The sequence below is a fragment of the Galendromus occidentalis genome, unplaced genomic scaffold (genome assembly GCF_000255335.2).
Source record: "Galendromus occidentalis unplaced genomic scaffold, Mocc_1.1 scf7180000077284, whole genome shotgun sequence".
NCBI classification, from domain to species: Eukaryota; Metazoa; Arthropoda; class Arachnida; order Mesostigmata; family Phytoseiidae; genus Galendromus; species Galendromus occidentalis.
The window spans coordinates 398,689-418,784 of NW_003805272.1; the positions used below are offsets into that span (position 1 = coordinate 398,689).

Genomic DNA, 20,096 nt, shown 5'->3' on the forward strand with positions numbered 1-20,096 from the left:
TCTTTCGTTCCCTCGTTTCGAATCTATCGTTCACATCAGTCTTGGGATCATGTCCTTAATATGCTTTTTGGAGGGTTGGCTAGAAATTTCAACGCTGTCTCTTCAATGAAATGTACAAAACGAATTCCAGCCTCCCACCGTGTTGAGTCGACGCTACGGGCCGTCGTCAAGTCCCGCATCGTAGAATGAAGTTCTTCCGGATTTTTTCCTCCGCTCTAGTTTCAGTATATCACCTCGTAGACGGTCGCCTTCTTATCGCCGGACCCGGTTACGATGTACTTGTCGTCCGATGAGATATCGCAGGACAGTACCGATGACGATTCCTTCGACTGGAAGATGGACGCTCCGTAAGGCGTCCTCCACGCATTGAGGAGGTTGTCTTTGCCGGTCGAGACGAACCACTTGCCGCAGTAGGCGAACTTCAGCGACAAGACGCAGCTTTCGTGCAGATGCAGTTGGTACTTGTCGGGTTTGCTGCAATGGAGCACCTCGACGTTGCTGCTCTCCATTCCAACGGCCAGCCATTCACCGGTCGGACAGTAGCCGAGTGAGAAGATCTGCGAGGTGAAATCGTGCTGCTGCAGCTGGCGACCTTCACGCAGATCCCACGAGCGCACTGAGTTGTCCAAGCCGCCGGTCCACAGTTTCGTGCCGTCGCTGGAGATATCGATGCAGCTGGCGCCGTCCGTATGGCCTACGAATTGGCGTACCAGAGCCTGGTTATGGAGATCCCACACAGCGATGTTTCCATCGCTGCAACAACTGAAACACACCTTAGAATCGGGGCTGATAGCTAGCGCGTAACAGGCAGGTGCCGACGAGGTGAGTTCGGCTTTGATCCTCGGTGTGGGCTGTGAGAAATGATTTGAGATTAGAATCGATTCAGTAACCAGTTCTTGCGTTTCGGAGCGCGTGACTCTCGGATTTCAAGAAGGACAACGTTCATAAGGAAGATAATGAGTACGCACCGGCGCGAGGTCCCAAATTGAGATCGTGGATGCCTCTCCTCCGACGATGAGCGTTCTTCCGTCAGGAAGAAGTTTGCAAGATCGAATGTAGTTGTCCCGTTGAAGGCAGTCGAGCTGCGAGACCGGTTGCTTCGTGCCGGGCTGAGATATGTCCCAGACCTTGACGCAGCCTTTACCGCCCGTATACACGTATTTCGTCGGATTTGAAATGGTCACGGCGCAAACGACTTCACCATGCGCCAATGTGTTGATCTGACGAGCGTGTCTCGGAATGCCAGCCCCTAGAAGGGCGTCCGGGGGGAACGGAACGGGTTGCATTTGACCCTCGGCCGACACATGGAACGAGTAGGCGGGCTTGCCACCTCCTGGCATACCGAATCCGGGTCCTCTCATCGAGGGGTGGGGGTCGTAGCCCACCAGCCCCCTTGGGTATGAATTCAGCGCTGGAGACAAATTGTTGTGCAGCATCCCTGAAAGCGAGGAAGGAACGTTTCACAAAGGAGAATCGGGGCCTGATCGAACGGCTCTTATATGCTAGAAATTTCTCTCGAGGACGACCATGGAATCGCTTGCTCGGGCAGTTTCGTCCCGAAAGAAGCGAAATATCACAATCATCTACGTCGAGGGAGCTAGCTCCCGTCGAGAGGCGTAGAGCAATTTTGTCTTCCAGAACCCCTTGGTAGATGCTCACCTTGAGGGTATGCCGACAAGTCTGCAGGCAGACCATGCGAACCGGGGGGCGCCCCTGCGTGCAGAGGATATGGGTAAGGGGGACCAAGAGATGCTGGGCCCTTTGGAGGGCCTGCTAGGGCGGGTTTGGCGAGTCCACTTGACCCAGCCGGACCCGGTGTACCGGGACCACCTGAAGAAGAAGAAACATAAGTTTCGAAAACGCAAAATCCTGCGACGATCGCATTGCTCCGCGGATCCTCTCCGTTGCTGATTATATGTACTCGAGACCAGGACTGGATATTGTTTGGACAAGCCCCGTACCGTTGCTTTGAGATGTGGGTGTTGCCGGCTTAGGTGTGGTGCTTTTCTCCCCGTTGGTTATTGGTGCGGCTGAAGCTCCGGCCTGTCCAAGATCCTTATGCTGCTTAGGGGTAGAAGAATTGGACGAGTGAGGCGAATGCGAGTGTTCTTTTTTAATGACTTTTTCCGCCGCACCATTCTCTCGGGGCGAGGCTGCAGAGCCTGGAAGTAGAAGAACGAAGAGATTTAGGAGAGCGTCTAGACCGAGCACAATCGTAAGTTTTATCGTAAGTTTTATTCATTGACGGAGAAACCCCCAGAACAACTTCCGCGAAAAATGAATTCGCTCCGATCAAGCTTTCGTCAAAAATATAAAGAAGAGTTGATGTATGCGGGACCGAAGAGCCCTGACTCGACCCGAGACAGAACGCGATGTGGGCTCGCTAGATGCTCGGCTGGTTCCTGTTCGATGATGTGGAAATTCAACATTGGAGGCTGATGAAGGCCAAGAGGATCACACGACGACCGGAACTTCGCTCTCGACGCTTCGCCTTAAGACACACAATTGATCATGCGGCCACGCAGGCTCGCCGTGCTCTCACACACGAGCACACTCATGGATCGATTTATCGATCGACTGGTTTCCGGGAACTTCGCTCTCTACATAGGTATATTGTATCCGAGTGAGGGAGTACGCCGCTTCGAGGCGCGCTGTATGAAATCGTTGTACTGAACACAGATTCCGTGTCTCGACTACAGGGAATCGGGCGGACCGGTATAACTCACTCACTCAGTACACGTATAATACAACTTATGTCTCGAGCCAAATGACAAGATGGATGGGGAGTTGAGAGGTATCGGAAGTCTACAATCGAGCAAACGTAAAGGTTTCTCATAATCCATGAATTGAGGGAAGATCAAGGACAGATCCGAGTGACAATTCAATTCAGGGAAGCACCGACGGATGCAACTATCGAAAACAGCTCTATGGATGGAAGTCCGGAATGCTCAACGGTGACACACATGGTCACTGGTGGAGAGATGGCTCACAACATCGCATGATTTCGAGTACCTATGCGTAGAACTGGTGTGTAAGGCGCCCCCGAGTTGGTAGTCTTCTAGAGTGCGTCTGAAGCAGCGGAGGCAATTTACCGTTTCCGTTAGCAGGTCCAACAGAGTCGTCATTGGCGACGTCCACCACCAACTCCTGATCACTCTTTTCCCCATCTGAGTCCTTCTCTTCTTTCTTACGTTTCTTCATTTCGTTTTCCATGTCAGGAGTGCGAGCGGATGACCTGAATTTCTGCTCGCCAGGGGAGATCGAGTTCCTCTGAAATGTTTCGAACAGATGAGAATTCATAGCCTGATATAGATTCCTTTCTGGCAGCTGTGACTCGAGCAGAGAATGCCGATTGAGCCAGAAAATACAACTCACGTGTCTTTCCTCGGTGCTGTGCACGGATGAGGATCTCTTCTGCTCTTCGCGATCTTTGACTAGCTGCGCAGCTGCAGACGTAACCGCGGCCAAATGAGCACCCGGGGGTGCACCCGCAGCTCCAAGGGACGATAGCGCAAGGAGACCTGCAGCCGTGTTCGGCGCGGGAGGTTGAAGACCGGCTGCAGCCGCCATTGCAGCAGCTGCATGAGGCATCATCGGTAGGTTGGGGCCATGAACATGTGCCGGCATTTGCTGAGCATGCATCTGAGTCTAAGGAAGATATGGCTGATTAATATAAATGACCCCTAGTTCGATCTTAAGCGCGCTGCATACGAAAAAATCGTGGCTCTCTGAAGGGAACGGGCTTGGATTCGAGAGCCGGATCCTATGGGGGAGATTCGGCCCCCCTGCAACAAGGAAGCCTCCAGAAGAACTCACCCCGATGATCGTGTTCAACTCGTTCATGGTAACCTGACGAGCTCTGTCAACAGCAGACGCGACTTGACCTTGGTGCTCTTGGGAAAGGAACGGTAGAATCTGTACGATGATTGCATTTAGCCGTTTAGCGATCTCAGTCTGCAAAGAAAGAAATTTGTTAGCTCGACGCTCTTTCTCGACAGAGCTTCACGTGGCTCGAGCATATCTCCAGTCTCAACTTCTAACTCATCGGTGATGTTCCTGATCGACTGACAAGAGAGATTCTCTTTCCACCATCTACGCTGATTTACATGATCGACGATTGGGTGTAGTTGCGTAAGCAGCCGCGGCCGATTTCTGATAAGGGTCAAGGTGCTCTTTTTCAGAAATGATTTTTGAGGGCATCTGTTGAATCGATCTCTTGTCGGATGTCGCGTCATGCAGTTGTCGATTCGCCGGTGCCCGCTCCGTCGATACATGGCTAAGCCAATGAAACGTACCGGCAATCCGGATATTTTCAACGACGAACTCCGCATTCCCTCCTCGGTCTTCTTGCTGTCCACGACGTCATTGGACGATGTCGACGAGGAAGAAGCTCAATTACGCCGGCTCATTATTGGGTCCGATCTAACGAATTACCCGTAGAATCTTTGCCGCCAGCCTCTTATCGGAAACATGGTGTCGAATTCGAAATGACTCACAGAAAAGCGACAAGCGCCTATTAAAGGCTTTGTTGTCGACAATTTATCTACATCGGATTCACAAGGGGTACGAAGATATTTGAAGAGCGAGGCTAATGTACTAGCTCATTGTCGCTGTCTGTGATGAATAGATCTGCGCAGCGCTCAACACGAAGCTGCCGTCTTTGTTTAGAGCAGAAGCCTCATTTCGAGGGACAGCCGCCTAGGAGACGTTCCGCCAAGAGATCCGAGCAGTCGTCGTCGTGTAGGGATTTGACATGCGGGAGTATCCCGTGGATATGGATTTGGATACAACGAGGTTCTACTGTATTTCTTTCCATACAGACAGATCTACGCGTATGAGGGCTACGATTGATTCATACACATGAGCGTTCGGAGTTGGAGACCACGAGGAATAACGCACTCGGGGATGGACAGAGCTGCCGTCGGGAATATTGTGAAAGCAAACAAATACTTCCGCTCTACGGCGAATTTCAAAAATCCGTAGCTCCCCGGACAGCTCGGGTATTTGACAGACCAGGACAGCATGGGCGGCAACGATGGGAGCAACAACAACTGCAGCTTGACAAACTACGCTCGAGCTGTGTGGTGGCCAAATTGGACTGAACGTAGAGCATGTGGCAACACAGCTCTCGAATGTACCTATATCTCCTACTCGATCTATCAGCCTGGCCGCTCGTTCGCCAGCAAGTCAGCCAGCCATCCTGTAAATCGTTCTGTTTGTCTTTGCATGCCTATGTGTGTCTCTGTGCGCGTGTGTGCGAATGTGTTTGAGTGAGTGTGTCTATTTGAGCTGATCTCGGCCACGGGAGCAGCTGAACTGACATCAGAGTGAAGCAGCTTCGACAACAGCGACCGGTAGCGGAATCGCTCGACTGTTGGCCTTTCGTCGACTCTGGCTGACTGTCCGTAGGGTGTATCACTCAAAGATAATATATCTGCCGGCATGCTGTAATGCAGTCGCTGGCACCGCGTATTCTATTCAAATGGCGCTCATTTGCTTTGGATTCGGAGGATCGACGATTTGGGGCCTTCACCGGTGCGGCGCACGGTGGACTGTTGACAAGCGAGTCCTTCAGACGGCTCAATCAGGTGAAGCTCTGAATTAATGGCTTCGAGTCGGCAGACTCGTCCGGAACAAGAATCTGAACGAGATCCTGCATCGACTTCATCATTCTTCGTCTTCGGTTACAATATCAGATACGCCGCGGCGGTAGATCACCGACGATGTTCACAGACGAGCCTCGAGACCGCGTGGTCGACTCACGCAACTTAGAGGAAAGACATCCCGAACTAACCTGTTTGTGCATTTCAACGTTGAGTCCGTAACTCATTTCGTAGTACATGACGTAGTGACGCTGCATTTCGGTCTTTTCACTGGCGATCTTATCACATTCAAGTTTCAAGCTGCAAAGAAGGAAAATGTGATTATTAGTCAGATGGCAGCTCTGGATAATTTAGCTCGGAGCAAATAAGGAGGTTTCGACCGAGGCTGTTTTTATCTGCACAGCGAACTCTCCCTAGTGCTCGATTGCTGAATGGAAGGCCGGGTCCGGTAACAGTTTAGTCGTTCGCTAATAGTCTTTGCTGCCGGAATCGCCGTTAATGGTTGTGATGATCAGTCGTTCTGTTCGCTCTTCAGGTAGCTGGTCAACATTAAGCTTCTCCCGAAACGATTTATGTTCTCCGCTAATTGAGACGTCCTGATCACCGGCTACGCCTCCTATTCTGCGACACCGTTGCTCCGAAAAGGGCGGCGGGGTGCTGTCTGAGACAACTTGCACACCAGCTCCTCATTTCCTTGAGCGAGATCATCAGAAATTTCCGCCGTTGTGTTCATCCGTAGCCCGGATCCCACCGCCCACCAGGAGTCGACGGTGACTGCGCAAGATATGGTTCTTCGAGACCACCGGATTCGGCGAGCAAATCATTTCTCTTCCATCTACTAATTGGCAGATACGGCTGTAGACAGGCGATTTTGCGTCATCTGATCCTGCAGTCTCACCGCAGTCGATTTGGCTCGGCGATGAAGAGATGACTGATGTGGGAACCGCCGAGCTGAGGGGATTGGGGGGCGTTCATGATGTTTTCGATGTTGTTACCGTAGTATCGATCCAAGGAGCGACAAAGAGTGGCGTGTGAGGAATCACTAGAGCGTTTCGTCGGCTGGCCGACCAACCAGTAAAGCAGTCAAGCAGCAAGCTGACTAGGCGCTCTTGCCTTCGAATGTGGAATCTATGAGCGAATGTCTGACTGACTGAGAGACAAAGAGCCGACAGGGTAACTGAGCGAGCGAGACGAGGAAGCGTATCATACGACGAGCATCTATCACGCTATGGCAGCGACTCCAACAACGACTAGACGACGATTAAATATCGATTCACCGTAGCTCACCGTCGTCGCGGCTGCAGCTCGCCGGGAAAGCACGGCCGCTGTCCGAAACGTTTGGCCTGCTTCAATTGGGACGCGCATCTCTCCGAGGATCGTATGCAAGGATGGAGAATCAGTGGGCCGGTATATCGAAAAAGCCTCCGCTCGAGTCCGCGTAATAATCCGCGAACCCGACCGCTCCGCGGACCCAGTCATCGGATTTCCGCTGCGGTCGCTTGCCCTCCTCGTGAGCCCTCGCAGCTCCGTCGCAGGGCAGGAGAGCTGTGAACGACTTCGCTGAGCATGGTGCCCCGATTTCCGTTTTTACATGCTGAAGAATGCTCGCGGTCACCGAAGCCAAACACCATCGGGACCCAAGTCATCCAGAATCATGAAATGAAATTGAGATGGGAACCCCGTTTGAATGTAATTTTGAGACCTTTCTCCGGCGCCGGGGGCATGCCGTCACGTGAACGCTTGACGATCTGAGTCGCTTTACGTAAACGACGAATCTCTCCGAACGAATCGATAAGGCTGGCCGGTCGCAGTAAATGGAGCTGGATTGCGGGCAGGTCTCGTGCAGCGCGACGTATGATTCAGTCAGCACCGTTGTCTTCACAGCCTATCCAACGAAACGAATCAATCGCTCATCTCGGCAGTCAATCCAACCCAACTAATTCCAGCCGCTGATCCAACGATCCATATATGGAGCCTTCTGGTGCCTCGTTTGAACGCTTGAATGTCTGTCCAGCATCAATTCATGATGCATATCATAAACGGCCGGTAAGCGAGCTTCGTGTAACAACGACTCGCTCCGCTCAAACGCTTTACTGCTATTCGGCCGATACACCCGTCGCTAGTCGTCGATAAAGTATCATTTATTCATCGGCGTTCACTCATCCGCGACTCAGCCGATCTATTCAATCACTCATCAAGATCAAGCCATTCATCCATCCACCCATTCAAGCAGCAGCCGAAGCATCCATCCATGCGTCTGAGCAGCCAAGCGTTCATTCACCAATCCGAGAATCCCTCTCTCCCTCAGTTGTCATCTATCAGGGCTCATGGCAGTCAATCCACGAATGCTTGTCTATCTGCATGTACTTGCCGCTGGTTGTGCTCGAGGTGCTATGACTGTCGAGGGCGCTCAGTTCTGTCGCTCCGCTTCGTTGGCTCTGTTTGCTGCCGCCGTCACCGCCACCAGCGACATCGGAGCATCGCCTTCACCGACGGCGCGGCGGCCGCGCCAGAAACAACAACCATTTGTATAACAGCAAAGACGATGATGATGACCGCCGGAGCCATCAGGAGCAGCTCGGTCGCTGCGGCGGCTTAGTGAAACAATTTAACAGAGCGTGCGCGCGGGAGATCGCCGTCATTACTTCAAATGATACTGAATTCTCACGGGATGCCAACTGAAGCACCTGACATTCATTATCGCTAAGCGAGATCGTGTGATGAGAAAGGCAAGGCAACGGCTCAATTGGATATTGTGCTTGTTGCCCCCTTCAATTATTATTATTAATTGCCCCCATTAAGCGACGGAGACTGATCCTCCTAGTCATAGATTCAGAAGTAACTCCGCTGCCGACCTCTGAGTAGAGATATCCTTGAGCTTTTAGCGTATGGCGAGTTGGAAGCGAAGGCGGCTCGAGTTTGATCGACAAACCGACTCGAGCCATTCACATCGCACATCCAGAATGATACCAAGATCGAATTTCCTCGAGGAAAACCGAAAAATGGAGTTGTCGCCTCGTGGTGGTTGGCCGCGAAGTCATCGTTCGGCAATTTCCCCGCTAGGCTCGCTACCTGCAGCCTCAGAAAGTAGGATGGAGGCAATGAGTGACAAGCAGAAACAACCGCTCGACTCAAACCCGAATCCAATTCTCGAGTTCGGCCTCGACAATTTTAGAGAGCGACTTTGGTGGGCGCGAAAAAAGCGGGCGAACTATCATCATTCGACCGCCGTCGTAGACCTCGGAATTCAGGCGGAATTGATTGATATTCTCGTCGGGGTTTCCACCCCCTTCCGGATCAGAAAAAAGAGACGTGCGAGGCAGAGATGTACGAGGCCAACGTACGAAGCACCAGCCCCGCTTCTTGTCCGGGTCGGGAATCGCGACAGAGAGGACGACAAATTGTGGACCCCGATGACTGACTGACAATTTTACCCACCGAGCAGCAAAGTGACGGACCGAATGGTCAAGTGACAAGCAGCTTATTGGTGTATCTCTTCATCCGTCGCTGCGAGCGAGCGAGCGTCTGTCAGTCAGTCAGTCAGTCGATCTGTCTGTGTTTCCGTTTGCCAGCGTAGCCGCGCTCACCGTCCGATAGCCTGATCTATTCGTTAGGTGCGCAGGCCCACCGGACGACTAGCCGGCCGGTCGGTCGGTCGGTCGGTTGGTCGTTCGTTCGGCCGGAAAACCATTCAAGCTGGCGCGTCATCAAGCCAAGCCAAACAGAGCAGAGCAAAGTCGAGTGGAAACAGAGCAATAGATGAACTCAGTAGTAGGTTTGCAAGCCGAGTGAAGGCTGTAACGAACGGCTCGGCCAAGGCCTCCGAGACAGCGGGAAGTGTTTCACAGCGAACCTTCAGTCTGCTTTCGCAATATCGCCCGCCTGCCGGCCCACTCCCGCGGCTGCCTAACGGCGGTCCCCTCTGGGCCTGCCCCGCACTGAATGAGCGGCGGCTGTTCCTGACCGAGAGCGCTGACACGGCGTTCGGAAGCCCGCTTCTAGCCAGGTTCCATCCCCATGCAGACACACTCGGTCCGCGCGTCCGTCGGTGAACCATGCAGTCAAAGGACCCATCAAGCCGGTAACATCGGAACAAGCTAGCATGGGCATTCCACCGGAGACCTTCCTGCGAGCCTTGTGCGCCTTTCGCTCTTGTGATTTCTTTCCAACCTTTTCCCTTATTCTCGCCAAACGAGCAAGTATCTATCCATCGGGCCGTAGCTACTGTCGCTGGAGGGTGAATGACGGCTATTTATTCTCGGTCTTTCAAAAAAGTGGTGAGCTATCTACAGTTCCTTCGGGAAAGACGCAACGACAGATACAAACACGATCGGTGTGGTAGTTGCGGTTGGTGGCGTTCGCCGGTAGCGGCGACGACGAAGACGGTGGTGGAACTCGGTACTCGGGTGAACCACTCGGTCTTTTTCGGAATGGTTGGCGCGGTCGTCGTCGAGCGACCCACCAAAAGTGTCACCTTAGAATGTTCTGCTTGACAAGCGGCTAACAGAGTAGCGGCGGCGAGTGAGCAGCAAGCGAATGAACGAATGAGTGTCGGAATTCTACAGCCCTCTGAGGGATATCATTAGCATTACTACCGAAGCGTCGCTTGAGGCTAATGTGAGAATGTCTTTATGGTGATCTTTCTGATCATCGCTCGCTCGCTCGAGCTCGCTAATATTGTCCCTCATTACCAGAGAGAGCTTCTCTGCAGTCTATTTTCTCCCGCGAAGCCTTTTTCGATTAATGTCTTCCCGAGGGGAATCGTTTCTTTTGGGGAAATCCTATTCATCGGAGGCATAACTCACCTGTGATACTGGCTCTGCATGAAGCCGAATTCTTCCTTGATGCGATCACATGACTCATTGATGGTGAACTTGAATGGTTGTCCTGGTTGGCCTCCAGGAGGACCAGCCTAGAAGCAGAATGAGTATATGTTAGTGCGTTGTGATACTGTGAATTGTTAGTTCTCTCGGAAATCAATCGATTATCCGATCTCTCCCTTAATCATTCATTATTTCGTTCGATGAATAAGTCTATATTCCATTCTCGCATACAATCATCCATCCGCCCATTCATGCAATCACAATACATCCATTCGTACAAGTATCATACGTCCAGCCATTACTGCAATAATCTCCTCATATGATCATGAATTTATTCAGCCTACAGTCAGTCATGACTCTCTCTTTCGATCACCCATCTTGTCAACGATCACTGAATCTGGAGTCCGGAGGATAGCACCGTAGATCCGGATATTCGATCGAGTGGAATAGGGAACCCTCGGTAAAAGGTTTTTGTAGCTGTCACCACGCTCAAACGATCGGGAAATCGGGAGAGACAGCCCCTCAGTTCTGGACAGCTCCTTGGAAATTTCCAGAAGGATACTCTCTGAGTTCACCGGAGAAGATGGAACGCCTGCTTGTATTACAGATGGCTCTCAACGGAGATGATCTCATCGCTGGTCGAGGAACTCTAGGCGGAGGAGAGCCGCGAAAAAAACTTTTCTGAGCCAATTAGAACTTCTAAGGGAGTTGAGCATTCGAGAAAATCGCGCCCTTTTCTTGAGGAATCGCTCCCGCCCCGCTGAACTCGGGGCAGCAATCAGCTCAGATGAGATCACGCGAATCGAGGGCAACAAGTGTGGAAACACCAACAACAAATCAGTCGTCAGTCAGTTTACGAGACGGGCAAATAACAGCCGAAGATTCAAACAAGCCGCCAGCAAAGCAACGAACCGCCCAGCCGACCAACAGAGGAACCTACGAACTGCGATTCGAGGAGGTCGTCAAACCGGCGAAGCAACCGAGCAAGCAAGAATCAAACCCGTCAGTCAGAGAGCCGAGCGGACAGGCGGGCAGGCGGACGAATGGGCAGAAAGTCGGGCTGTTCGTCAGCGACCACAAACACAGCGGTCAGCCATGTAGTTCGAAACCCTCCAACCAAACTTCGCTCCCTCTTTCATGTACTGCGGTTTTCAGAAGAAATGCCTCAGAATGAAAAGGTTGGATTGTTGCGCACATGAAGGAATTCCGCCCCACCGCAAAAAAGAAAACAAGAGAATCTAGCCGTTTTCGATGTTCTCAAAAGAAATGAATCGCTCGAGCTCGCCATCCGGAAAGTACTTCTGAGGTCTGAGCTTCTGAGGGGACTCCGATGCATTCGGGGTTCTGGCCGGGCTTGGGATTGGATCGACGTTCTGAGAGCTATCGAAGCTACTGAGCGCAAAGTTGCCTCCTCGATGTCGAAAGACGATCGAAGACGAAGCGAGACGGAACGTCGTGGGAAAACGTAGATTGGGGATTTTCCGGGCCTCCGGATGTCGTGCTGCGGTAGCGCTATTAATTATCATTCCCGTTCTGTACGAGTGAGATCTTTAGCAGAGTTTTGACGTGTCGATCGCTCGCTCTCGCCCCACCCCCATCCTCATCTCGATTTCTGGTAAGATGTGTTCGTGCCTGCTGGCCTGTCGATCATACACTCACTCACTCATTCATTCAGTCACTCATCCACTGATTCAGAGCGACATTCAAAGACCGGCTCGCTGGTCGGTCGACCGGAGATTTCGAACGGTGACGAATCGCAGAACAGAAGAGAAAAACGTCGACGACGATCGTGGCGGCGGCAGGGCGACAGAATGACCAGCGAAGCGTCATGTTAAGCGAAGCTGAACACCACACACTCGCACAGGGCTGTTGACTTCATCGACGGCAGCGGCGGCGGCGGCAGAAACCCAGCGCTGGTCGGCGGAGCCAGTCAAGCAAACGACACGCTACCGGCAGCGTTCGTAGCCGGGAGCGGCGAATGCATCCCCAGATGCACCACGATTCCGCCATTCGCTGTTGTTGTTTCTACCGGTGCCGTCGCCGCTGCTGCTGCTGCTTTAACTGATTAAGTGGTTGGTTCCTCTTCTGAGCGGAGCTGGTGGCGGCGTCGACCGGCCGAACACACCGGATGACTGACTGCATTTGGCATCGACGGCTGACGACTTTGAACAGCGGCAACAATCGAAACATCGTCAACAGCAGCAGCGACGACGGATCGTTGTCGCCGTCGCGTAATAGTTGCTCTTCAGTCAGCCGGTAGCATGAAGCGTAATTCATGCGCGGAAACCACCCAAGCGGTGTCTTTTCTCTTTGCCCACCTATCCTCAATCACCTTCACTCGTTAAGACGATACTGGGATCGAAGTTGGGGGACACAAACCCCTGGCTCCCAGACGACCGATCGAATGAATCCTCTCAGATGAATGATCCAGAAGACGCTTGTCGGGGAGTTCCTTACTCGGGAGGGGTGAGTCTCAATGAGGGGTTGGATGAAGACTTTTCTAGGTATCTCGAGCCTGAGTGCCGGATAGAGCTTCGAGTACCCCATTCCATCGGATGGGTCAGCAGAGGGGGTTTCGCGCGGAGATTTTTCAGAGACTGCCACTCACATCAGTCTTTCATCATCCTCTCAAACTTGTGCAAACACTCGATTTTTCATCACGCGCTTAAATGTCTGCATTCGTTAGGTCAACAGTTCTGTTCTCGGAGCTGCTCCAGCTGAGCTAAGGCACACATAGGCATTTAGAGGATCAATATGATGATCCAAAGATGATTCTGAGCTATGAAGCGTAACTAGCTGGCTATTTGATTGATTTTATGATCAGCTCAGCCCCCTATGAGGGACCTTGAGAGCCGCAGCCGGTGGCCAAACAGTAAAGTCGATCGGTAAATCCAGCAGCATTCTTCCTCAGTCCGCCGTGAGCGAACAGCGCAAGGAGAGCGATCTATGTGCAGGGAAACGAGATTTCGATCAAGATGTCACCTCATTGGTACATCAGGCGAGAGAATTTCGATTCGAGCATTGAATGATTCTATTCAAATGGGAGATGACACAATTAGTTCCTTTACAAGAAAGGTGGCCGGCGAAAAAGCTCAAAACAGACGAGAAACAAGAGTGCATGACAATGCGCGCATATTCTCGCAAGCGAAACAGGAGCAAGCTCATTCATTTAAGGGAGAGCAGGCAACTAGGAGAAGCAAAACATGAGCATTAAGGATGTGGTTAATGAAGAAACTTCACCTTGTCAATTCCTGAGGGGGGCATTACCTTTTTCTTCGCGGTCTGCAAAAAAGAGAAACGAAACATTGGTTAGATCCTTTTTCTATCCTTCGGTAGCACGATCTTTTCGTAGGAGAGTCGAGGTCGAATCTCTTGATAGGAATCTTCCTGTATTCGCGGGGCAACCCTGAGGGATCCCTTCGGAGGAAGTGTATTATCCGACCACACTCTCGATACCCTATCCCTTGCGCGAAGTTCGCGTTCTCATCCACGAATCATCTAGCCTGGTAATCTCGCGATGAAACTTAGGATGGTGACCCGCAAAAATCGTCGCCCTGCCCGGATTCGGTGAGCGGGCTATCGACTCCGGACGAACTCGCGCATTCGAGAAGCTTCTGTCAGGCTCAGGACTCATCGCCGATTCCCAACCCTGGTCGCCCGATTTGCCCCCTAAGTCTCGCGAAATGCTAGATTCTGACCGTTTCCAGAGCTATCATGTGATACTGCGTCTGCGATTCTCCCGCTCTCCCTTCTCTCTCCGGTTCCGGCTTCCACTCCCGCCGAATCCTTGCCCAGGCTTTCGATAAGATGTTACAACCGCCCGTGAGTTTTTTTCTGTCCCAGAGACTGTCTTCAGCTCGATCTGGTGCAATCTACTTATATGATCTGTCAAATGGCTCGATCGAGAAAACCCGTGACATGAATAGCGCGCTACAATCCCGGGTGAACGAGGGCGCCGTGAAGAGATGTCTGCCGCTGTCATTTGATCGCTTAGTTGTTTGTTGTGAAGTACCCAGGCACGGCTACATATTTGTTTATGCGTGTCCTCTTGCGCAGGAATGAGCCAGATGCCAGTATTCTCAGACTTGAGAGCCACCTGGGCTTTTTCCCGGGAAACAGACGATGAATAAATAGAGAGAAATTCCCGAACGCTCGATTGACGAGCTTCTCTGGGCTGCGCCAGACCTATTCACTTGTTGTTGCTGTTTTATGTTGTATGGGATGAGAAGCATAGACAGCAACTTGATATGCATCAGTGAACTCAATCACAAGGCTCACTTACCACAGAAATCGGTGGTTAGATCGAGTGAGAAGAAGTTTGATTGGTATGATCCCGAGGAACAATCATCTTCCCCACGAACCCTCGAGAACTTCAACCCTCGATCTTTTGGGAGGCTCATTCATCAGTCCATCATGGGGAAAAGCTCACGTCAGAAGTCGATATGGCGTGGTTTCTCGAAGTTTCTCGAATTCTGTGAGAGTTTTGGACCCGGATAATCGTGATTATCATCACGGCCAGGGAAATAATCGACTTCCGCTCAATTTCTCCCGTCCGTCGCCTTGTTATTGTAATCGAGAGGAACACAATAGCGCAAGGACCACTCAGCTGTTTCGCACCGCATCAGCAGCGATACCTCGGAGTAATTGACAATTACAGCAAACTGCTCGCTCGCGTGGTCGGTTGACCGGCCTCTCTCGGCTAGGAGGCACTCATCGAGTACTCAGATATTTCACCAGGGCACTCTTTATCCCAATGGATCTCTCTTCCCTCCGCGATCTCGTTCGGTGTGACCTGCATCATAAAATCTCAGGCCGACCGAGTTTTCCCCCGTCAGAGTATCCTGGAGTTTTTTCGGATTGCCTCTCTCTCTCGGAAAAGAGGCATGGGCCAGACTTGCGGGGACTCTTCGAGAAATGCGGAGATCCATGAATGCGGCGGGCGTGAGGAAGAGGGGAGTCTTCGCTTGTGCGGTTTTATGGGAGCACGTCCTGCTTCCCAGACGCACCCCGAGCCCTAGTGCGACTGGTGCGTGACTTCTGCGTGACCGGTGTATGATACATTGTCGTTTGCTTGTTCATCGCTTACCGCGTAAACCGTCGCCTGGTCCAATGTTTACTTTGGTGTCGCTCAGCTCGCTTAGTTATGTTATCGTCCCGCTATGTCTCCGAGTCTCTCCTCCGGAAAGCTTTGCCCCTCTTCGGCTTCTTTTTCGGTTGCTAGTCCGCTCTCGAATCGAAGCCCTGCGCGCTGTGAACATGACCAACGAAAGCCCCGGAGCAACGTAATAAGTTTCAGCAAACGAAACAGCGGCGGCAGCAGCAGCGGCCGTGTTTGCTCTTTTGCTTTTCTCCCAAGGGGAACTGTGAAACTCGAAGGCTTACCCGGACTCTGTTTCACTTTCTCTCGCTCTTGTCGCTATTTCGTTCGTTTGTTGGTTCGTCCGTCCGTTCGTCGCGCGTTGATTCAATCGCTCGCTTCCTCCACCGTCGACAGACGGTTAGGGGGACGGATCGACGGAGAATCTGGCCTCGCTCACTCTTTCTCTCGGTCAGTCAGTCAATCAGACAGACAGGCGGACCGTCAGACCAATCCGAGCGTGCTGACTACGGTGACGACTTGTTTCCTGCGCTTTGTATGGAAGTGCTACCTGGCTCAGTCGAAGCTCTCACTTACTTGGCTTGACTCACAGAGCTCTTTTTCTCTAATTCTCTTTCGCTCCCACTCTCACACCCACACGAAGCAACACTCACACACAAACATCCGAAGAGTTTGAGTGTTAACTCGGTGGCTGCAGCGGTGGCAGCGCCGAAAGGAAATTGTTCTCTATCTGCGCTCAACTCGCTGGTTCCTCATCGATGGGAGAAGTGCGGAGAGAAAACAGGGTCGATCATGTAATAGGTATTCGCCAATCGCGCCTGCTCAAGTCTAATTAATTGGCGGATCAAACTTGGGGGCGGGGTATGTGTATTTCGCGGAAGAAGAAACCGAGTGCTCGTCCGACAGTATTCGATTTCGACCATGAGTCAGATCGAATCGAAGAATCGGTGAGGGGATCATCAAACATTGCCGTCCATCTATCCATCGAATCATAGAAAAATTCCTCAATCAGGCAATCACTGTGAGAGAGCGTCAGCTCCATCACATCGACAAATCAATTTTCAGATCGCATGGAAACACTGTTGTCGAGATAATGCCTGTGTTTATCGCCGCAGACGTAGCCGTCATCAATGATTCCGGTTATGACGTCTTGGCCGGTGATGATGATGAACGTTGATAGTCGTCGCGGTCACGCTTCTGGTCGACCATCGCGGACTACCATTTACCGCGTATTGAGCACCAAACATTGGGTGGCGAGTGAAACCGCGACGCGCAGCAGAAGCAGCTTCGACACTAGGCTCGACCTGAATGATCAACATCGATTTCTCGGAGAATTCAGCACGAACACCTCTATGGCCATGTGATTCCCCACAGACTACCGGCCGGATTTTTTATCAGCTTCACTTCGACAGTAGGATCCGTCGGTCATGTTCCCAGTGATTCGTAAGCCGATGCCCGAAAGCTGAGTCGCGGAACATCAAAATTCCGTCCCTCAAACGATCAGAGTAGGCTCTTAATGGCTTTAATCGCCGCGTGACAACGACTACCGTTGGCAACTTTCGCCGACTCGGTCATTGGAACTGAGCGGCCGTGGTGTCGGCACTGATGGTCGTGAATCGAATGCATGAAGCAACAAGGTCTACACCGGCTCAGAAACGACAGCCGCCGAGAAGGCACACCGGTTCTTAGGCTGAGCGCGCAGGCAAGCGAGCAGGTCGGTCAACAAAATCGAAGCTCTCCTCTGTTCGTCTGAGACACGGGCGAACGAGCGAGCGAGCGAGCCGGTCCGCTGGCATCAGAACGGCTTTCTCACCGAAGGCGGTGGTGGATGTCTTTAAATAGATTGTTTTCTTTGTTTCTGAAATGCCGAATGCACGGCTAGCCGACCGCATAATTGGCTCGCATTGAGAGTAAATGAAGACTGCGAACTTGTACGAAAGAGACAGTCATCACCCTGACAATGACTTCGTTCTCGTGTCGATCGAATGATCCCTACGCTTTCGGTTTTAAACGCAAACAACCTAAAAAAAAGATCGATTGAACTTTGACCGGCCTGGAAGCACCCCGAAGCCAGCCGGAGGAAGCGAACAAGATGAAACGGTTCCTGATAGAGGGACTAATTTAGATAAGACACGGCCCATACCGGAGGAAGAGCGAGAGACCAAATACGATAGCAACAACTCCGAGGAACATGTGGGTTGCCATCAGAAGAGGATTCAATTCATGCGCTTCTCGCACGCCATGCGACAACCATGGTAATGGCCACGACGCGACGGTGACATACATGTGCGGCTCATTTATGATCGTGCCTGCTGTTCTCTGGTCCGTCTCAGTCCATCAGGTCGCCCTCGAGAAAACGCGTTGAAATCAAACAGTAAAGATCGCATCGGAGATATCGAGGATTTATCAACAATTCCGATCAGCCTCGGAGAGCGGTTGGATGAGCTCCGCCACTCATGGGGGGCTTCCAGCTCAATCTGATGGTGGTCATTGTTGTCGCAGAATCAAAGACTACGGCGGCGGGGACGGCCCTTTGTCTAGCGACCCCCCCCCCACCCCGCACGGTGATCGATCGAGTCCACAGAGAGATCAAAAATTTCACTCAGTCGGTCATTCAGCCATTCAGTGACTCAGTGACGCTCGTCCTGTAAAATTCCATGAGTCCATGAGCCGCTCTCTGTCTCGAGATGATCATCGAAGTCGTCGACATTGCATTGGCTTTTGATGATCCTCGATGAAAATTAAATTATCTCAAACCCCATTCACGATCATGTCCGAGGATCGGAAGTCAAACTGTTCTTGTCGTCGAATCACAAACGCTCGAGGGGGCAGCTAGACGCATCAATAAATAGATGGAGTCGCAAATGCTGCTGAAAATCCGAGCACGCTGAGATCCGCTCGACAACAACATCAAATGTTAGCTCGAATTTCCGACGATTCGCCGGTCTACCCGAAACAGCGAGCGATGTTGCGCCGGATCGATACAGCGAGGTAAAACATGATCGCTGGGACCGAGACCGAAGTCAAGTGCTCTCAGAACGACTTCATACGGAGTTGACAGATAAACTGAACGAGTGTTCTACCGATCACTTGAGTTGCTGATCGAGCGATCGATCGATAGACTGCTCGAACTGACTGTAATCGCATACTCCGCCAAGTCTAGTGGAGTATCGCCGCGGCTGCCGTTTCAGTATCAATCCCGAAATAGATGATCGATCATTATCAATCAAGATTATCGCAAGGAGTGAATGGCCGGAAGAACAGATGAGGAAGATGTCTTACGCTTTCGAACGCATCGGCCATCGCTGCCAGGTACAGGAATTCTGGAGGAGTTCCGAATACGTCCATGATCCGGTAGCAAGGGTCACGATGATGAAATCACTTCCATTGGAGATTGAAGCCGGGTAGCCGTGCGAGAACTTCGCTCGATCTCGAACGCGGCGATAATTGCCTCGCGATTACGCTCTTCGGGATGGCGAGTTAAATCTCGTGATTATTCAAAATACTCAGAAGCTATCGATTGGCGCCTCGATTGAAACGATACGCCACTAGGCAAGCGGCATCCCCTGTTTTTGTTTTCGTTGCTGGGTCTAGCAGGCGGACGACTGTGGCGGTTCGAACTCGAAGCCGCTCATCGGATTTCGAAATTCGAACCCTTATGCAGGCTAACTCTGATGAGAGCGAGTATCAGTCAGCTGCACTATGAAGTGAGCATGTGCGCGCCGCCTGACGAATGAGTTTGGAAAAGGAAAATTTATCAGGACTCGGAAAATGACGCGCCGCCGATCCCATTTACACGACGGATACGGACCGCCAGGAGCGCTCGGATACCGGCGAAAAACTGTCGGCCAGAAACCAACGAGAGAGAGAGCGGGCGCGAGAGTGAGAACGTGGGAGCGAGCGAGCGAACAAGAGAAGCGAGAGGGAGAGAGAGAAAAGACCCACACGTTTCACACAGCCACTATGGAGCGGCGGTTGCCCAGATTGTTACGGTAGAATTGAATTTCTCTTTGATCCGCATGGTTAATTCAGCCCGCCACGAGGTGTCATGCTCGGAACTTCTATGAGTGACTCCGGATAATCCGTCGGAACCAAGAAGTCCAAGTTCAAAAACCGAAATAGAAACGCTTCAGAAGGCTCCTGAAACCGACTAGTGCTCTTCACGAAGATCGGCGCGTTTTCTCTCGGCTTCGCTTCCTCACCGCCACACTCGGCTCAACAAATTAGTTGGAATGCGCCGCTCAACCACTCGAGCGACTGAGATGCCGGGTGTTCTTGAAATGCACTCCGGCCCTTTCACTCCCGACTCGCTCGTCGGACGCCCGCTCTCGTTACGATGAATCTCTTCACAGCACTGAGCACCGAAGAAGAGAAAAATCTGGGCTTGATTCCCGGCCGTACTGTTGCAACCTTACCACACCGTTATGAAAGCCTCTCGAATGGAGTGTCGAGCTCGTTTTCATGGTCTGAGAATCTGTCTTTAGGTAATCTCTAAAAACTTTCTACACTTACCGCCACGGGCAGAGACGAACTGACTGGATGTCTTGTGGGATACATCTTGGGAATTCAGGA

The 20,096-nt window shown here is 51.9% G+C and overlaps 1 protein-coding gene across 1 annotated transcript; it reads right to left on the bottom strand.

Moving 5' to 3' along the window:
• Window positions 1–221: 221 nt before the first annotated feature.
• gro (TLE family member transcriptional corepressor groucho) lies at window positions 222–18,917 on the bottom strand. Its single transcript, XM_018639054.1, has 11 exons — window positions 18,807–18,917; window positions 13,694–13,708; window positions 10,409–10,515; window positions 5,795–5,903; window positions 3,817–3,954; window positions 3,376–3,648; window positions 3,093–3,270; window positions 1,962–2,153; window positions 1,660–1,830; window positions 969–1,438; window positions 222–851 (listed from the first exon to the last, which is right to left on the bottom strand). Exons 1-11 carry the CDS (start codon window positions 18,870–18,872, stop codon window positions 222–224), a joined length of 2,349 nt encoding a protein of 782 aa, XP_018494570.1. The 5' UTR covers window positions 18,873–18,917.
• Between the last annotated feature and the right edge of the window lie 1,179 nt (window positions 18,918–20,096).

What these genes read in the sequence shown, in the direction of transcription:
- gro (XM_018639054.1), bottom strand. Translation starts at nt 18,872, where the DNA reads ATGGACGTATTCGGAACTCCTCCAGAATTCCTGTACCTGGCAGCGATG. An exon ending in ACAGCACCGAGGAAAGACAC is followed by an intron (nt 3,271 to 3,375) that starts GTGAGTTGTATT and finishes GAAACATTTCAG; the next exon opens with AGGAACTCGATCTCCCCTGG. An exon ending in CTTGTCGGCATACCCTCAAG is followed by an intron (nt 1,439 to 1,659) that starts GTGAGCATCTAC and finishes CCTCGCTTTCAG; the next exon opens with GGATGCTGCACAACAATTTG.